An 18826-nucleotide genomic window follows, 5' to 3' on the forward strand; every position below is an offset into this window, starting at 1 on the left:
AATGGAGAGGGGCTACTCTTACTGTTGTACTGTTGTATTATTGGATCATTATTATGATGTATTAATGTAAGATGCAAACTGCAGGATTAAGTTTTCTTCTACGGGAAAATTCTCCTCCTTCTTTAGCTAAATAACCTCTTGCATTATCTGGAAAATGCATCATCACAAAGGTGAAAACAGAATGTTTTTCTGAGCTAATGAAAGGTAAACCTTTTAGAGATATTTGGTTGTCACAATAGGAAAGGCAAGCATGTGATGATCTTATAGAATATGAAGTATTGCTGTCGATTAAACTAGCAGTATATAAAATGAGCTCAACTGTAAGCATATGCAGTATTCTGAATATGTCAGAATAATTTAATTTTACTATCCCCACCCAACATTTTCTTTTAACTCCCTTTTCCAAACATTTAGAAAACAAAAATATGTTTTTTTAAAAACCAAGGTCTACATCCTGAAGCTATGTAAAGGACAATATCAAACTTAATTTGATTTTAAAGTAAAGGTGAGTACACCCCATCCAGTCTATGCAGAAAAGCCTTCCTCCTCCTCCTCCTCCTTCTCCTCCTCCTCCTCCTCCTCCTGCAGAGCCTCAGCTTCTCATGAATAATCAGGACTTTCTAACATCCTCCCCTTCTAGCAGGCGGTGGGGTTTCAGTCAGGGGGGAGACAGACAGGTGGACCGTCCGTGAGTCCTGTCTAATCTGGGAAAAAGGGACTTTTAGCGTCTTCCTCTGCCCTGGGAAGACCATGGCTCTCTCCAGGATCTGTCGAGAGTCTTTGCTGGTGATTTTACTACAAATCGTGCTGATTTGCTCTGCTCAGGTAAGACCTAGGTGCTCTGTCCTCTCTCTCCTTCATCTCCTGGAGAAGATACACCAGTATATTCCTATAGGCACTCAGAAAGGCATTTATAGTGAGCTTACTGTACTTTATAGTGTTTTTTTTTTTTGTTATTTATAATTATATTATAAATAGAGAATCTAAGGTGTATGATTCTGACAAGTGAGTTCATTTTAACAATATGTTATATTATTATAATCTCTGGTTTCATATTTTATATTCCAATTGGCACTTTTTGTGTTGCTCAGTAATGAGTAGATTTATTGTACCTTACTGTAATTTTTTCCTATTTTCACCATGTTGTCCCTCTGAAAATTACCTGAGTGTGTTGCTGTAGTGAGACATTTCTATTTAATGCATTTTAATTAAAACTCTTTGGGTCACTCTAAACCCTATCAAGTGTACTTTAAATACTTTATGTCGTAGTATTGGATTTTCTTAGACATTGTGTGTTGGTATTACACATTGTTACTGTATAAACCATTTATAAAATCAGTTTGGGGCATGTGGATGCTGAAATTGGGTAAATTTAAAGTATGACTTCAATTTTTGAAGTCTAAAACTGGTGTAAACTGTGGTCCATTCATCTCAGTGTGCACACCTGGCACCAATAAGGTCCAGACAGCAGCAGTAATCCAAACACATGCCGTTACTTTGGTGGTATAATTGGACCATAATGGGAAACCAGGTTTAGTTTCATGACCTTTCCACTCACATCACCAAAACAATGACACTCTGTGTGAGCTGCCCTTCACACCACCAGCAGCCGCACTGGGTGATATTTAGAGATTAATTTCAGTGAGAAAGAAAAGCAAAAACTGATTTTTGTGTTCGTTCTGCAGAGGGGCCCGGTCGGCCCCAGAGGCCCCCCAGGGCCGCCCGGAGCCTCTGGTGTGCCAGGAGTGGATGGCATCGATGTGAGTTGCAGTTTTGTTTTTTCTCAGTCATGAATTTCAGTTTTCAGATGTAGGTCAAAGTTGAGGATCAGTTCATTTGTGGGTTAATCAGCTCAGCGAAGCAGGATTTCATTGTTTTACACAAGAAGGAGAAAAAACAGCAGCCTTTAGTAATAAAAAGGGCAAACAGTGATTTTAAACAGTGTAAATAGTGATTGTACACTTTCAAAACCATGCTGTACTGTCAGTTTAATTGACTTAGCAAGTGTTAATGAGTGAGCAGCTCACTAGCTGTTAGTAGTTGTTTTTATATAAAACTACAGTCAGGTAATTTTAATGGTTTGATTAAACTAAAAGACTATATGCTGCACTCTGGGCTGAAAAACTTCTATGACACCTAAAAGTTTACAAATTTCTCTCAACCCACATTCAGGAAATTCAAATATGTACCATGTTTGCACAGAAAAAAGGGCTTATTTTTTTCAGTTCCTGAATATGCAACAACTGGACCATAGTCAGGATTGTATAAATAGTAAGACCTGAAAACGAAAAAAGAAAAAGTGAGTCGTTATGTTTTCTGCATATTTCTGATGAGGAATATCCTGAATCATTCAGCCTTAAATAAATAAATACATGTGCTGAGGGTGTTGAACATAATGGAATGAGTTTACAAATATCCGCCATGTGTTAGACTTGTTTAAACTGCAGAATTTAACACATTTAACACATGCCATGTTAGAAGAACTCCTAAATTCATACACACATATGACCCCATGTGCTCAAAGGTAGCTGTGATTTTGATTTTGGAGAAATCCACTTTAAGTAGAATTATTATCATTCCCTAAACATGTTCGTCATGTATCTTCAGGGCGACAGAGGAGAAGACTCCACGGTGAATGGCGGACCAGTGAGTGGACTTTTAATTTCTCCTCTCACATGCAGAAATGTATAATGGATGCTGACTTTAGGATTCATGTAAATCAACAGTGCTAAGGTGAGGTGAACTTCTGCTTCCAGGGCGCTGATGGTGAAAACGGCAAAGACGGAGCTCCTGGAGCTGCAGGCCTTCCCGGCGCAGATGTAAGTGAAACAACATGTTGACGTAGTGGAGTGTAATGTTCAGCACAGGCTGGTTTTAGTGGCGGCTGGTGAAGCGTTCATCTACTAGACATGTTTTACAGCTCCTCTGAGGGGCTCGTCTTTTCTGTTGAGTTATGAATCTCCTTTAATCCACTGGATGAGAGTCACTCTCTGTCCTGTAGATGAAAGAGGATCTATTGAATCTCTGTAAGATCTGAGCTGGAGGACTTGAGATATTCAGATCTGCTGCTGTGTGAGCAGTTTGTTTTGGCTTCCACTGAGTGAAAGTGTGGAGGAAAAAAAAACGTTCCTTGTATAAATCAATCTGGCTATTTAAGGGAGAGTCTCGAGCAGCTTCCTGAGAGAGACAGGGGTCTTTTTGTGTGAGATCGAGGGGTGTGCAGGGGGATCGGCTGTCCAGTGATGGCTGACAGGAGAGAAGCGTATGCTGGGAAAGGTGGTGCAGAATGGACTCAGTGTGTCTGCTGTGGTGACGCTGCTGAGAACAGAACGGCAGATTCATGAGTTTCGAGTGGACTGAAACAGACTAAACTACACCAATTTTGTACCAATCGTACATTTCAAAGAAAAGGTGGAGAGAGACCAGTTTCTACACCTAAAAAATGTACTACAAAGCAATGCAGTTGGAAGACTGGCAGTGTTCTGAGTGTGAGTCATTCTGGAAGCATGAGAAATCAACACAGCATCATCATAAATGGATATATTGATTATCTGGGGGGGTATATTTACATAGTCTTCTTCTTGCTGTGATTGGCTGATGACCTGGTTTTAGGCGTCACTGCTTCCCTCTGCCTGCTGATTCCATTGGCCAGGTGGAGAGTGTTATTTATGGAGGACGCAGGTGAGGGGAGGAGCTTAAGAAGGGAAGGAAGGCTACACCTCCTCCTGAATCAAGATTTTTAATGAGTCTCCAAATACGAGGGCAGGCAGAGAAAATTTCACAAGTTTGATAGAAGCATCATTCCAATCATTCATGTCTTGGTTTAAGAGGATAATTCTGCAACTTGGGTTAATTACTCAGATCGTTGATTTCAGTCAATGGCTATGACATTCTTCTCGGCAAATTAAATGCAAAGATCTGGGAGAAACACGAGCAGCAGTTGTAAGACGTAAAGAAACCATCAGGTTATCCAAATATATTTGGAAGATAAAAGCAAACAGTAAAATGATCTGTTGGAAACATCCACCACAGTTTACAGAGCAAAAGTTTTCTTTTGTAATTAGTAACTATTAACAACTGTTTGGGTGTGTTCATTTTCCGGCTGACTTGCATGTAAAGTTGAAATCTGCATGGGCCTAAGACTGAGACCTGGATCCAAGCTACACCCACGTTTTTAAGAGCTGACCCGACTGAACTGGTGCTGCCAACCTGAGACAGAAGCTGGGTTTTTGCTTTATTTATTTCTTTCATAACTGATTGACACTTTAACTTATTTTGGTTGCATTAGTTACCTTATTTGCTCTTCCCACTCAGCTTTATGCAAATGCAACACATGACACACATGGACACAAATGATTGGCTCAGTCAGATAGAGGAAGAGAGAAACTCTTCTTCCCATATTTCATGAACCGACCAGAGCCCAAAGCTTTACGCAACAAAATGGCCTGAACGTGACCCAAAACCTGATATTTTGTAGGGATCTGTCAGGTTCAGGTCTGCTAGGAGAACTCTAATCTGGCTAATCTGTTGGCTTCTTTATAACCTGATTGTTTAAGTCATTGTGTTTCTCGCTCAATCTGCTTTGTTGTAGCGTGTTGTTTATTGCAGCGATCCCAGAAATTGCTTTTATTGTACAATTACTGTAACAGACAGAAAGAAAGGCCAAAACTATGAAAAGCTGAGACAAACAGAAGATGTCCTTTAAGTTGCTGATTTGACTTCAAAGATCTTATTATTGCAGGTTGTTTTAAACCTGTGTTTGGTTATTAGTATATGCTGTAGAATAAGTTATGTAATTCATCTCACAGTTTTCTGCAGGCAGTGATCTCTCCAATATAGTATTAATTTCTCTCTAATCAAGTAGAGATTTAACAGATGTTAGCTGTAAGACTTAGACAGAACTTAATGTAAGAGTCTGCATATTTCCATTTACTTAAGAAAATAAAAAGAGAAAATCATGTAAAATGATGTAGTGATGAACGTTATTAGAATTATTTATTCAAACTCTCTTAATTCTGCAAGTTTAACACATTTTATCAGTTTGAAAAGTCTGTGTGGCTGGAAAGTTCAGTGTTTTGTGTGCCGTATTTCTAGAATTTGCTGTCATCATTAAGTTTAAAGGATTTCGTGTCATCTTGATAGGGACCTGTTGGACCTCCTGGAGATCCAGGCACATCTGGCCTACAAGGGCCAAAAGTAAGTTTATTATTGATGCATCCTGTCAGTGCTAATTCTCACACTCACTGCAGAGCTGGTGGGCAAATCTTTATTTACATATTGTTCTTCCCTGTTGTACTCTGATATTTCTGATGTAACATTTCTGTTGTGTGTTTTCAGGGAGATCCTGGCCCACGTGGGCCTCCTGGAGAGCCTGTAAGTACAAATATTAATCTGAAGAGAATTCAGATATTCAGTTTGGGGAAAAAACACCTTAGTCCCTCCCTCCTTCACCCTGGCAGTGCTACTGCCCCTTTACATGCAAGTTTTAATCAGACCCAGGTTAGATTGATCTGTAGTGCAGATTCTCTACTGAACTGTGCAACAGATGAATAAATATTTTCTACTTTATTTTAAATAAGTGATACATTACTATCGCATTACTGCTCAGTAATATGGTTTAGTAATCATCATATATTATGTATGATGTTTGTCTGATGTCTCATTCATATATAATCACGATATGGCAACATATGGATACACTAAAGTATCAGCAGCCCTACTTATTATTGATCATTTTTTGCATAGTTCAACTGTACACTGATTGTACTCTTGTCTATAAAGAAATCAACTGCATTATGATGCATTGTTTTGAGCATTAACAACAGTTTGCTTCCCAGAATTGTCTTTATTGATTTCTGTTGATCTGTTCTGTCTGACAGGGTGTAGGACCTGATGGGCTGGATGTAAGTACCTACGATATGACACTTTACACACTATTCTGTTATGGTTATCACATTCAATTCAGGCTGACACGTTAAACATATTGATTATCAGTTCACTTTTAGAGGCTGTTAGCAGGGCTGCAGAAAGTGCTTCTGGTGTTATTACCACAACCACAGCAGAGATACTGCAGGTGCAGCACAGAGCAAACAAAAAGATTTACACTCAAAAAACAAGTCACTTTGTCTCATTTCTGTCTTTTACGTCATTTTCTTAAAAGAAGAATGAGAATTGTGTGTCAGTATCTTGAAACACCAGCATGTAGACAATGATTCTTAATTCTAGCTTTAAAAAAAAAAAAAGCAGCAGTAGTGGAAGAAGAACTTGGATCTTTCACTTAGTAAAAGTGACAATACAACAGTGTAGAAATACTGTAGTAGAAGTAGAAGTAAAAATCATATCACACCTCTCCTTCCTCTGTATAAGGGTTTTGTGCATTGTCCCTGTTTAAATAAAGATACATGAACACACCTCAAAATTGTACTTAAGTATGATACTTGAGTAAATGTACTTAGTAACTTTCCTTCACGGAATTAAGATTTGATTTTTGGATTTAATATAAGACCAAGCTGAAAAGTTTTCTTGTATGTGTAGTCCCTGTTTTGGACCAGTTGTGTTTTTTCTGAATGCTGTTCCATGGTGTGAAATATCACGTAATTTAACACCAAGATGAACAGAATCATTTCACTGACCTCCTCTGTGATGTCATGGTGTACTGACCACACCCCGAGTACACCCCTGCATCACTGCAGCAAAGTGAGAACTTCAACCACCAGGGGTCAGCAAAAACAAGTTCTCACATGGTGTTAAGTTACTCTTTAACGATGCCTGTTGACCGGTGTTGTACACTTAAAAAATATATTACATACGGCTACAAAATGTATGCATTGTTGCAGCGTTAGAGGCTTTATTGCATCAGACTGGTCATTACAAGTCAAGACTTTTTTTTGCTGTTTGTTAACAGGGTATTCCTGGTACAGACGGACTACCAGGTGAACTGGGAAAAGCTGGACCACCTGTGAGTAGACATATCACTTCAATCATGTAACGTCTGTCAAGTTTCCATTCAATTAAACATGATAAACTAAAGCAATAAATACATTTCTAAATGTAAAAGTAAATCTAAAAGTAAAAGTACAGAAGATAAGAATAAAAAGTATATTGATAAGAGTGGCTATTGATTGTTTGTCCATACACTGTATTAATAAAGACTCCTCTGTCTCTCACAGGGAGCGAGAGGCAAGAGAGGTCAAGTGGGTCTTCCTGGTCCTGCTGGGCCGCGGGTAAATATCACAGCTTCTGTCTCCATTGCTGTTAAACACCATCAGAGAGACTGATTAATATGTAGAAATGTTATTTTACTTTCATGTGAGTCAAGGGGCTCCTCTCAGTGAGAGAGCATGACACTGTGGGACACATTAAAGTAAAGGTCGGGTTGGAAGGTGACATTTTTTTGAGAAATTAAAAACTCACATATGTTTTAGAGTCATGTGTTTCTTGTAAAAGGTCTATGCCAAAAAAGAAAATTGCCTAAATTAATGACTTACAGTTTATCTAAGCACAACCATATTATGTTTTTTTCCAGGGTCCTCCAGGGGTCTACCAAGGCGAGGACCTGGTAAGCTTGACCCCAAGTGTATTCATTTAAAACCATTTCAACAAAACTGCTTTCTGCTTTTACAAATAGTTTCTATAACTAATCTAGAAACTAGAGCACAAAATACTTGATACATGCTTACATGAGCTAGTCAGCCATGTTGCTTGCTTTACAGAAAAGAATCAGTGGGACTAGTTCACATAGTACCACAAGAATTAGCCAATGTCAGCTGTCAGTGGCGCCCCCTAGTGGCAGGGCTCTTCCATGACCTCAAATAGGCTGTTGTGTTTTTCAGTGTCCCAACGCCTGCCCCTCTGGTCTGACTGGACATCCTGGTCTCCCTGGCATGAAAGTAAGTGAAATTTCACTGATGCAGGTATCATTTTCTCTCTGTGACACTGAGTAATGTTAAAGGAGCTGCATGTAAGAATTGTCCCTTTGTGGAATTTAGATTGCAAACAAAACTGGGAGCGATAACACCACAAAGTTGGGGTGTCCACTCAGATTTCAACAAACAGCTAACTGAGCAAACACATTAACACTGTCAGTAACATTATACAATGAGCAACGTTTATAAGCTATTGCTATAAAAGCCAACGTTAGCATTAACAGCTGTTACTTGCCAGTCTAGAGTCGTCTCCAGTGGTGTAAAGCAACACCATCAAGCTTCTATTTCTATAATTTCTTTTTTTGTTGACAAACGTGTGTTTTTGCCCTTGAGGCACCACTTCTTCTTCATCCTCTTATGTTGGACTGAGGGCAGACTGGACGCTACAGTGGCTCAGTATCGCCTCCTGATGTATAAAGTGGTATTACAAGACAGGATAGGCCAAGGGCTAGCTGGTTAGCATGCTAGCTTCAGTAGAAATCCCTGCAACACAACACACGACATGTTAAAACTGCTGTTTCTTCACATTCTATTGATGATTTTATTAATTTTTTAATGTTTTAAACTAAAATTGTTACATGTAGCTCCTTTAAATAATGTGTTTATGTCACCTTAGCTTTAGCTGGTCAGTAACACTTTTTCATTGGACTGTTCTGCTTAACTTGATGTTCCTGCCTGTAGGGCCACAAAGGGATTAAGGGTGAATCAGGTGAACCTGGAAGACAAGGACACAAGGTAACATCCTCTCCTTTCACACAGTGCAGATCTATTCCTGCAACAGCTTGACATGACTGGGTCACACTCTCTTTCAGGGAGAGGAGGGCGAACAAGGACTCCAGGGTGAAGTCGGAGCTCAAGGCCTACCAGTAAAATATTTCACCGTTCTTTCTATGAAAGTTCTCTCACCACAATGTTGGTTTCAGATGAAATGATTCCTCACAGTCAAACATATTAACATGCGACATTTCTGTCCCTTCTCCTCTGTCCGCTGAGTAATTTTAGGGCCCCGGTGGGTCAAGAGGCCTCCCAGGAATATTGGGCTCCAAAGGTGACAGGGTAAGAGGCCACACTTTTTCATGGATTCATAAGACAATATATATATATATATAAAAGACTTCATTATGTTTGACCCTACAGGCCAGAAGATGACAGATTTACTAGAACAGCCAAAACTTTATACAATCGTCATCAGGTTTTTAATATATATAGGTTGTATATGAACTGCATGACCTGGCTAGTAATTACAAAATAAAAGCCCAGAAAAGAATGCATCATTATCAGTCAACCTCATCAGTTCCATTCAGCCTTGATTGTCTGCTTAAATGTGTATTGATTAGATTTGTATCTTTTAATTTATGAGAGATATAGATGAAATCTTCAGTTAATTCAACTTTTATTGACTACAACAATTTTCCTATCCAGGGACCTCGTGGAAAGCCTGGTGATGTAGGTTCTCGGGGGATCCAGGGAAGCCCAGTGAGTACCCATCTTTATCGCACATCTTTTGACCCCCTCTTCGTTATTTGGACAAAATCCTAACAAAAACTGGGGCCATGTTTTAGGGTGATCCAGGCCAAAGAGGAGCCATAGGTGAGCTCGGCCCGTCGGGAGTCCTGGTAAGATCTTAAATACAAATCAGATCAAAAACAGCAACTGTGACAGTTTATCAGCTGTAAACACACATAGTTCACATTTCGCATTGAGAAAGATGACACTGATTTCCGTACCAGTGTTTTAAAATCTTCTTTAATCTGTGTTATAAATGTGACCTCTTCTGTGTTTCTTCACAGGGGGATCGAGGTCCACCTGGAATCAGAGGAGTGCCAGGGCCAAAAGGGGAGCCTGTGAGCACTGCTTCATTTTATCAATCAATCAATCAATCAATCAATCAATCAATCAATCAATCAATCAATCAATCGTCTTTAGGGCTTTATGATAATGGCCGGTTATTCGACTAGTTCTCTGAGTGGTTGCTTCATTTAAAGAGAGACACCTGTATATAATTTACTCTGTAAACCTCTCATCGTTCTTGTCAACAGGGCCTCCCTGGTCCAGACGGCCGTGAGGGAATACCTGGACTACCAGGGTCCAAGGTAACTTATTTTTTAATAACATTTTACAGCAGTACAACATTTTGATTTGAGCAGAGAGTCTTAAGTCTTGAATCTGTATATTAAAGAGATGTTGTTCCCTGCAGCAAATCCCCCTCATAGTTTCCTTCTGTCATTTTTAGGGTCTTCCGGGGAAAAGTGGGGCTCCAGGTGATGCTGGCACACAAGGCCTTCCTGTAAGTTCGACCTCTGACCTCAAAGCATCCCTGATTCATCATTGACAGTGTGAGATTTGCCCATTTGAGCTCAGATGTTGATGTTCAATGCCATTTTCTTCATGTAGGGTTTACCAGGTGCTTATGGCCAAAAAGGAGTCAGTGGCCTAAAGGTATGATCAGACCTTTATCACATATGCTTATACAACACTGAGTAACACTATTCATACCAGATATTTCTATTTCCACCATATGAAGATTGTATCTAGTATTGTTTCCTTGGTAAAATAAACTGTACTGTTACTGTCACCAGGGTGTCGCAGGTGATCCAGGTGTTGTAGGACTGATGGGATCTCCAGGCAAACAAGTAAGTTTAGAGGAAGATGTAGCACTTCCATTTGGCTCCCATGACCTAAATCAAATTGTAAAATTGCTTCACTTGAAGTACAAGACAATAATGCATTTTTGTTCTGGGGCTTAATTATTTGATTTATTTGTTTTCAGGGCGAGCGTGGCGAGCAGGGAGAGGTGGGACCTGTCGGACCTAGAGGAGGACCAGTGAGTCAACTGTATCTACATTTCGTTTAAAGCTGCAATTTATCTCCCTGAGACAGGAAATATATAGTTAGTCCCGCCCTCCTCCCCTTGTGTCCAAAAACATGCAAAGTAGAGCTGAATGTCAGTGTTTCTAGCCTAGCCCTGACTTCCTGCTCTGTGTCAAGTAGCCCAATCATGACAGTCACAAACAGCTGCCAATGCCCACATGACACAATTAGTGAAATGTAAGAATAAACTGCAGGCAGAAGATTTTAAACAAATGCACAGACACACACTGATAATGCAGAATACTCTGGCATTTACTTCCTGTCAGAAGGCTGCACAGTAAAGACTGTAGAAAGCTGGTTAAAGTCTGATTGAAGGAGGCTAATAAGGCCACACAGTGTGGACTGAGTGAGTTTCCATCACATCATTAATCCTTAAAATAAAGCTGGCTTGAGCAGGAGGATCAACCAGGTCCACAAGAAAAGTGCTGCACTTTGCCAGAATGTCTTTGTTTCTTTTTTGTGAACACCAGCCAGAACAAGCACAGTCTGCTGTACACTTCACTGTTTTCATTCATCATCTAATACAATAAAACACTACTTCTGATGCCTCTAACTTTTTGTGTTTTCTATCCAAATTTGACCTTTTCTTTCCTCTCTTTTAGGGTGAACGAGGAGAGAGGGGGCATGAAGGGCCTCCAGGATTACCAGGAGCCAGGGTAAGACCCGAGAGAGAGTCTAAGGATAATATCACACCCAACGCCCCGACACCACTGCAGTGACTGACACAGTGTCAGACTCAATCACCCAGCAGCACAGCCGTACAGGTGTTTTACAGGTCAAAGTTCAAACTGTTTGAATGACGAGTGTCACCTCCGAGAACACAACATTCTCAGGGGAGAAAACAAGCAAGACATTGACCAGAATTAAGTCTCTGAATATCCCTCCATTTTAAAGCAATTACACATTTGGCTTTTAACAGACAGAAAATAATTAGAATGTGTTTCCTGGCATTTGCTGGAAAATGCTCTTGGTATATATGGAGCAGATAAAAGCTTCATATTAAGGCTCAGTGTAAAAGTATTAGTGCCATATGTACAAAGTATATAATCAGTTACAGGTGAATATTGTTGCATTACAGTGCATCCTTTGATTTGCTCAGTATTTGTGTAACATTTGAACAGGTCACAACAAGTAAAGAATAATAGTAATTGTCTCAGAAAGAACCTTTCAGAAAGGGTCCCAACACAGAACCCTGTAGTACTCCAAACATTAATTAGAAGTCATGCATCTCTGTGAAAAGTTATGGTTTGTGTTGATTTAGGACTGACTTTCTTTTTCCTGTTGGTTCCATAAAGAAGTAAATAATAATAACATAGTATAATATAATATAGTAAATAATAACTGTGACATGGCAAAAAACCTGGATCACGACTGTGAGCAAGTTATTGCCCGAGGTTGTTGAGTTGCTGGGATCTTGTGCTAGCAGGTGAACAAAATATGAGAGTTAAAAACATTCCTCTTCAGGTGGAATTCATTGCAGTGTGAAAATGAGACCACGGGTGGATCGAGAAACAGTGAAAAATTGATTTTGTTTTTGTTTTTATCAGATTGAAAGTATGAAAACACAATAATCTCCTCACTCTCCTACGACAGTTCAGAGTACCAGCTGAACCTCCCTGCTCGGCTCAGGCCTCCTTTGCGCTGCTGCAAACCTCGACTCTATCAAACTAAGAGATCAGGAAACACAAAGCGAGCAATCCCTGTTCATAAATACTCTCCTCCTATCCTGAACGTATTATTGGACACGAGGATCATTCACCAAGATAAACCTTGTATCTGGGAACTGAAGCCTTGTGCCATGCTTTTATTAAAGACTGGCAGGTCTTTATGAACTTCAGTCCCTGCAGTTAAGTCTCTAATCTGCCCGTGAGCGGGCATGAATGGCCCCTTGTTACAGAAATCTGAAGGCCCAAGGGGTTTTTCTGCAGCTCAGGGGGGATTCGGGACAGGAAAAGAAGCCGAGAAGCCCTGAATGAGCTCTCTGTTCCCCAGGAATGCCTGAAAGCTGTCGGCCCACTGTACACCACAATCAGTACCAACACACCCAGAAACATATTGGGGGGGGGGGGGGGGGGGTCTTCAGGACCTTCCAGCCTCACCATGTTTTTATTTTTATGTGGATGTGGTCAGGTTAAGTTGGGGGAGGTAACATTTCTAAGCTTCTCACAGACGGCCTTGTGTTATGATTCTGTGTATTTCACTATTTATTTTTTATGTGTGTCTCAACAGGGAAGCAAAGGGGACCCAGGTCTTCCTGGACTTCCTGGTCCTGCTGGTTATCGCGGCCAGAAGGGCGACAGGGTAAGAGACACACTGATGCAGAGGTGCCACATCAACACTTTTTGTCATTTATATATTAGGAGCTGGTTAAAATGCTTCACTGATGTTATGTTGTTTTTTGTGCTGACGGCTGATGGTTGAATGTGGGTGGAGCTGTGGTGGCAATGTGTTCATGTCAGCATGATAAGACTCATGCAGGTGTAAACTGTCCCCTTTAAGAAGTGGTTCAAAGCTAACAGGACATGTCAATCATGCTCTGACTGGAGGCGTTCGAGTGCAACTGCAACTACTGTGGTTTGTCCAAAACTTCTCCTGCGTTATGGATAACCTAGTAATGCAATATTTAACCAGTTTATAAAAATATTATATCCTCGCCTTTATTACAAAAGAGACAAAATTCCTAGTAAGCTGTTTACATGTCTAATGAAAATTAATATTCTAGTAATATTCCTATTTACATGCAGCGGTGCATGCTCTCAATAAGAAAACACTGCGTCCCCCTTTCACTTGTTCAACTATCATCTTGAAAAGGGTGGTGCTGCAATATTTGTGCATATCCAAACACCTGTTGATATCCAAGTTCCATAATGTTTCAGATGAGGTTTGTAAAAGTCAGGTTTGCTTCTCCTTCCGACCAGAAATGTGAGCTGTTCTTTAGCGCATGCATCCCTACTCCAACCTTAAAAACTTCTGTCTAGACACAGAGCTGACTGTAAACAAGCAAGAGGCTGCATGTGAACAAAAATCATGACTGAGACGTTATGAATGTGCTGTAAACATGTCCAAAGAATGCTCCTACGACCTGAACAGTATCGGCATATCCCACATCAGAAAACGCTCTTTTTGCAGCAAAGTCTAATTTGGAATATCTAACCAGAATATACTGTTCAAGAGACCCCTATAATTTAATTTTATTTAATTTTTATTTTTATTCACTTTATTGATCCCAAACTGGGAAATTATTCTCTACATTTCACCCATCACTGTTTTTTGAAACACACACATGCACATGCAACATGCAGTGAGACACACAGGAGCAGTGGGCTGCCGCATCAGGCGCCCGGGGGGTTAAGTGCCTTGCTCAAGGCCACATCAGCCGGCTAATGGAGCCACTGCCTCCAAACGGCAAAAAACACACTTTATTGCAGGTTTAAAAATATGAATCTCAGTAATATCAACACAAAATATTGTCAAGTTCAATATGAGGAACCAAAAACGGTGAAATCCAATTAAGCAAGACGAGCAGTCTCATTTCTGAAAAAATAAAATAAAAGTTCAATCAGGCTGAACAAGGCCGGATCAAATCGAGACCGAGGTTATGAGAGAAGAGCCCCAAAAACAGACTTAGTTTTGTACTCCTCACAGTCAAACATATGTAAGTTTTTGTTAAGTTTCAGGATCATCAAAGATTCATGATGTTCTTTTTCTCTCAGGGTGCCGTCGGCCTCGATGGTCCAAAAGGAGAGCAGGTCGGTTTCAGGAGTTGTGATTTTACACCTTCTATTAAAACTCAGGTGACAGTGTTGAGTTGGAGTTCACAAAGTGCCAAAAATCTGTTGTGTGTCTTTATTTCAGGGATCTGCAGGAGCTGAAGGAACACCTGGAGAGAGGGGAGACACGGTGGGTGAACGCGTCCTGAGAGGAGCTGGTCTGTGGGACGTGTTGCATCAATGTTCATCACTGTGGCTACGAACTGTCAAACAATTCTTTCTGCTTCTTTTGTCTTTCAGGGCGACGAAGGAGAACCAGGAGAGAAAGGATCGGTATGTTCACCTAAACAAAGACACCTCAGCTGACTGAGTGATTGTCATGAGGTCCCACTGTTGTTTACGTCCATAATCCGCTTCTGTGCAGAAACTTTAACTGTGAAGTGGCTACAGGACACTTTCAATTTGCTGAATCCTAAACATTTTAGTGTGTATCTGCTGCTGTGGGTTACAGACAGGCCCACCAGGAGAGACAGGAAATAAAGGACCAGAGGGCGGCCGAGGACAGCAGGGGAAAGAGGGCAAGCAGGGCCAACCGGGACCACGCGGCATGCAGGGCGACATGGGGGTACCAGGCCTGCCGGGGGCTCAGGGACCAGCGGTGAGATGTTTTCATCATCGGCTCGCTGCTGAATGAGAGCTGCTTATTGTACTGAAAAACATTTCTGCTCATTTTGAAAAAATGTTCAAGTTCAAGACTCATCCGTACCATCTTTGTTTGTTCAGGGAAAATCACCAACTGACACACACATCAAGCAAGTCTGCATGAGGGTAATGCAAGGTAAGAGTCTGTCATCTTCTCGGGCTCACTCAGTCTGGGTCCTGCACTTTCAAGGATGGGGTAGAGATGCATGCACAAAAGAAAGGGCAACATTTCTGACCGCAAGTAGAAACACACCCATGTTTAAACATCATGAAAGACTTCACAACACCGAAGGTGTTGTGAAGGTGTTGTTAAACTCACAAGGGCCATTTTTCTGCTTTGAGTACTATTCTTCTGATTATACTGACATACTTTTACTTAAGTAACAGTTTCAATGCAGAACTTTTACTTTTAACAGAGTATTTTTATGGTGTGGTATTAGTACTTTTACTTTAGTAAAGGATCTGGATACTTCCTCTACCACTAAAGACACTGTGACTGTTAGATCTAGGAACTCATGCTCAACAGAAGATATGTGTCACTCCAACACAATGGAGGTCAATGGAAATTAATTTGTGGTGCTCACAGAGTGGAAAAAGTCAAAAGCAACAGTGTTACTCTGGACGACGTCCCCGATGAGAGCTGTAATCATTCATGGGCTGAATCTTTAAAGCTGCTCTGGACTGAAGTGCCAGCTTATAAATATAAACATGTCCTCCTGTGTCACAGAGCAGCTGGCCCAGCTAGCAGCTAGCCTGAGCAGGCCTGAGTCAGGCATCGCTGGGCTACCCGGTCCTCCCGGCCCGCCTGGACCTCCAGGCCCCTCCGGAGACAACGGTTTCCCCGGACACCCCGGATCACGAGGACTGCCCGGTCTGAAGGGTCCAGCTGGGCTACTGGGTCGCAAAGGGCCCAAAGGTGAGACTCAGATTAGCAGTTCTAGGACTCTGTGTGGCGACACTGGCCAGGGCCTAAAGATGTCCTGCTGAATGTTTGGTTTTCCTGTTATTTATATCCTGCAGCGACCCACTTCCCCCTCAGGGACCAATCAAACCCGTCTTAATGAAGGAACAGATGAGATGTGAAGTCTGAGCTTGAACTTCAGCTAAATATGGTAACTTCAATTATGTGGATCCTCTTGTTGATAAAAATGTTTCCTCGTGGCAGGTGACCAGGGTGACAAAGGGGACAGAGGACCCACAGAGAGAGGACCCAAAGGAGCACCAGGTGCCCCCGGTCTGCCAGGTAAATGACAAGCATGACTAAGATATCTGATTTTAGAACAACCAAAACCCTACTTAGAAAAATATAAACATCTTTTCTTTACAACGTTCTGTTTTTCATTGAATGAAAGAAGCCACAACTCAAAAGTTCAGCGTTGTAAAATACAGGCAGCATATGTGATTATCACACTTCACAACACCCAGTGCACCAAAGCCATGATGGATCATCTATATACAGTATACTGAGAGAGTGTCACTGGTAAATGTGGATGGTTATGCACTTAAAGTAGGAAAAATGAGCGATGGGAGTTTGTAAAAGAGGAAGTAATCTGTAATCTGGAGAGTATAGATTGATTGATTGATCAGCAGGTCAGACACTGTGTTCTGAGGAATCTTCGTTTAATTTCTTCTTCCAGGTGAACCCGGTCGAGCAGCTTACGGCAAAGACGGTCGTGACGGAGAGAGGGGGCCCCGTGGTGTTCCCGGTGCAACCGGCGTTCCTGGCCCTCCCGGTACCCCCGGTCTGAACGGTTACTGTGAGTCGTCGCAGTGCGTCCTGCCCATGGTGGCGTCGCCGGTTTCTGCTAAGGACTCCAGCATGAAGGGCCCCAGTGAGATGTAAAGAGGGGCCGGAGCGGAAAACTGAGAGACTGGAGGAGGAACCAGAACCAGAAGATTTGTCCATTTGGGTTTTGACACTTGGTTTGTATGTTTGTCCTTTTTTTTTTTTTATTTGGTCCTCTCAATTGGAAAGTAATTTTGTTCTCTTGAAGCCATCTTTGTGGTTCTAAACTGACATGAAGGTGGACACTGAACAGCACACCTCACCTGTTGAAACTCCTTTACATAAAAAGTTTCATTTTACCTCAATTTTTTTGCCATCTCTGTACTGTAAAAATTGAGAAATGAAGAACTCACTGAATTTGTACAAACCCAACAGCCCTGTTTCTATCCGAGCAGCAACGAGGCAAGTCTGAACCTTTTTCTGTATGTTTATGTAAATGTGTCAATACGCAAAATTATACTGCTGGACGACGTACATTTTGTTTGTGAGTATCTTTGGTGTTTATCCACTCAAACCCCTCCTGTGCCCTTTCCTCTAAATGTGTTTGATGATTTCTGTCATGTTATTGTGATTGGAGGGCGGCGATGAGTGAAAACCTCTCTGGCAGTTTTATATGACTTCTTATTTATTATATCAAGGTTTAAAGTGACATCTTCGAGTTGTACAAAGGAGGAAATAAACACATTTTGATAACCTCTTGCATGTTTTGTATGGGCGAGTACAGACAAAAACAACCAGGAGTGCACTTAAAGAATTTGAATTGAACTGAATTCCTCTGATCAACGATCCTGCTGTGAAGATAAAAACATGCCAGACGTTTTGTTGAAGTTCTTAGACTGAAGCTGTCTTTAAATTTGACTATTTTCCTGCCAGTCAAGTATTAAATGTTCCCAATGAAGTCTTGTGAGGGTGAATAATCCTTGTGAAACATGCCTTTCTGGTATAATCAATTACAACAACAGTGATTGGATTAGATCTTTGGGGTTTTGGTGCTTTATAAATGATCACATTCTGCCCACAATTTAATTAGATACTTCCAAAATATATCAAAGAAAGAAAGTTAACTGATTCAGCCTGCATTGATTAAATACATTTAAATGTTAATATTAAGACACTGTTTCAAATGACATTTCTGTGGGTCATTATCAAACAACAGCAGCTCAATTTGTCTATTTGATAATTTCTAACAACTTTCCTCCTAATTAGCACACAAAATATCTTTAAATTCAGCCATTTGACAATTGATTAAAGCTCTAGCATTCAGAGAGGAAGTACACAGACTTGTATCCACCACAGTTTCACTCCAGGTTTTCCTCTTAATGATGTACTCTCAGTGTCTGAGCATTTGAAATCAGATTCAGTAGATCAACTCATCAGGTCATCATTACGGGGAAACTGCTGCAGGCTTTGCCACCATTAAGTCTTGTGTACATCATGATGATCAGGAACACAAGAGGAAGAAGCAAAAACACAAGAAGAAGAAGAAGAAGCAGAAGAACCAGAGAAGGCAGACGAAGAAGCAGAAGAATAAGACACAGTAGAAGCAGAAAAAGCTGCAGAAGAAGCAAAGGAAGGCAAAAGTAGAGGAACCAGAAGCAGAAGAAACAGAAGAAGAAGCAGTTGTTGGGTCGCAGTCATCTTCATCAACTAGTGTTTTACTTCATACTACAATGTTTCTGCACATTTTGGGTTTCATTTTGAGAGAAACTTTACCTTTGAGCGGTTTCCGCTTTGTTTCTAACACAAGAAGCTAATTTGCTGAATATAACTGTCAATTAAAAACTGACGCACATTTTTAAAACCACCATGTGGATCAAACACGTGACACACAA

The 18826-nt window shown here is 40.9% G+C and overlaps 1 protein-coding gene across 1 annotated transcript; it reads left to right on the forward strand.

Annotated features, from left to right (window-relative positions):
- The first annotated feature begins 671 nt into the window (after positions 1 to 671).
- On the forward strand, positions 672 to 17062 carry col9a1a (collagen, type IX, alpha 1a). The gene is made up of 32 exons (XM_041964461.1): positions 672 to 825; positions 1686 to 1760; positions 2608 to 2646; positions 2757 to 2819; positions 5143 to 5196; positions 5338 to 5373; positions 5880 to 5903; positions 6905 to 6958; positions 7170 to 7223; positions 7526 to 7558; positions 7833 to 7889; positions 8607 to 8660; positions 8738 to 8791; positions 8928 to 8981; positions 9348 to 9401; positions 9488 to 9541; positions 9716 to 9769; positions 9965 to 10018; positions 10159 to 10212; positions 10320 to 10364; positions 10505 to 10558; positions 10696 to 10749; positions 11399 to 11452; positions 13026 to 13097; positions 14510 to 14545; positions 14652 to 14696; positions 14807 to 14839; positions 15018 to 15164; positions 15290 to 15344; positions 15936 to 16124; positions 16374 to 16451; positions 16846 to 17062. Exons 1-32 carry the CDS (start codon positions 751 to 753, stop codon positions 17049 to 17051), a joined length of 2064 nt encoding a protein of 687 aa, XP_041820395.1. The 5' UTR covers positions 672 to 750; the 3' UTR covers positions 17052 to 17062.
- Positions 17063 to 18826: the final 1764 nt, after the last annotated feature.

This window comes from Chelmon rostratus, chromosome 3, assembly GCF_017976325.1.
Source record: "Chelmon rostratus isolate fCheRos1 chromosome 3, fCheRos1.pri, whole genome shotgun sequence".
Classification (NCBI taxonomy): domain Eukaryota; kingdom Metazoa; phylum Chordata; class Actinopteri; order Chaetodontiformes; family Chaetodontidae; genus Chelmon; species Chelmon rostratus.

What these genes read in the sequence shown, in the direction of transcription:
- col9a1a (XM_041964461.1), top strand. Translation starts at nt 751, where the DNA reads ATGGCTCTCTCCAGGATCTGTCGAGAGTCTTTGCTGGTGATTTTACTA. An exon ending in TCGGAGCTCAAGGCCTACCA is followed by an intron (nt 8,792 to 8,927) that starts GTAAAATATTTC and finishes GAGTAATTTTAG; the next exon opens with GGCCCCGGTGGGTCAAGAGG. An exon ending in AGGTGCCCCCGGTCTGCCAG is followed by an intron (nt 16,452 to 16,845) that starts GTAAATGACAAG and finishes TTCTTCTTCCAG; the next exon opens with GTGAACCCGGTCGAGCAGCT.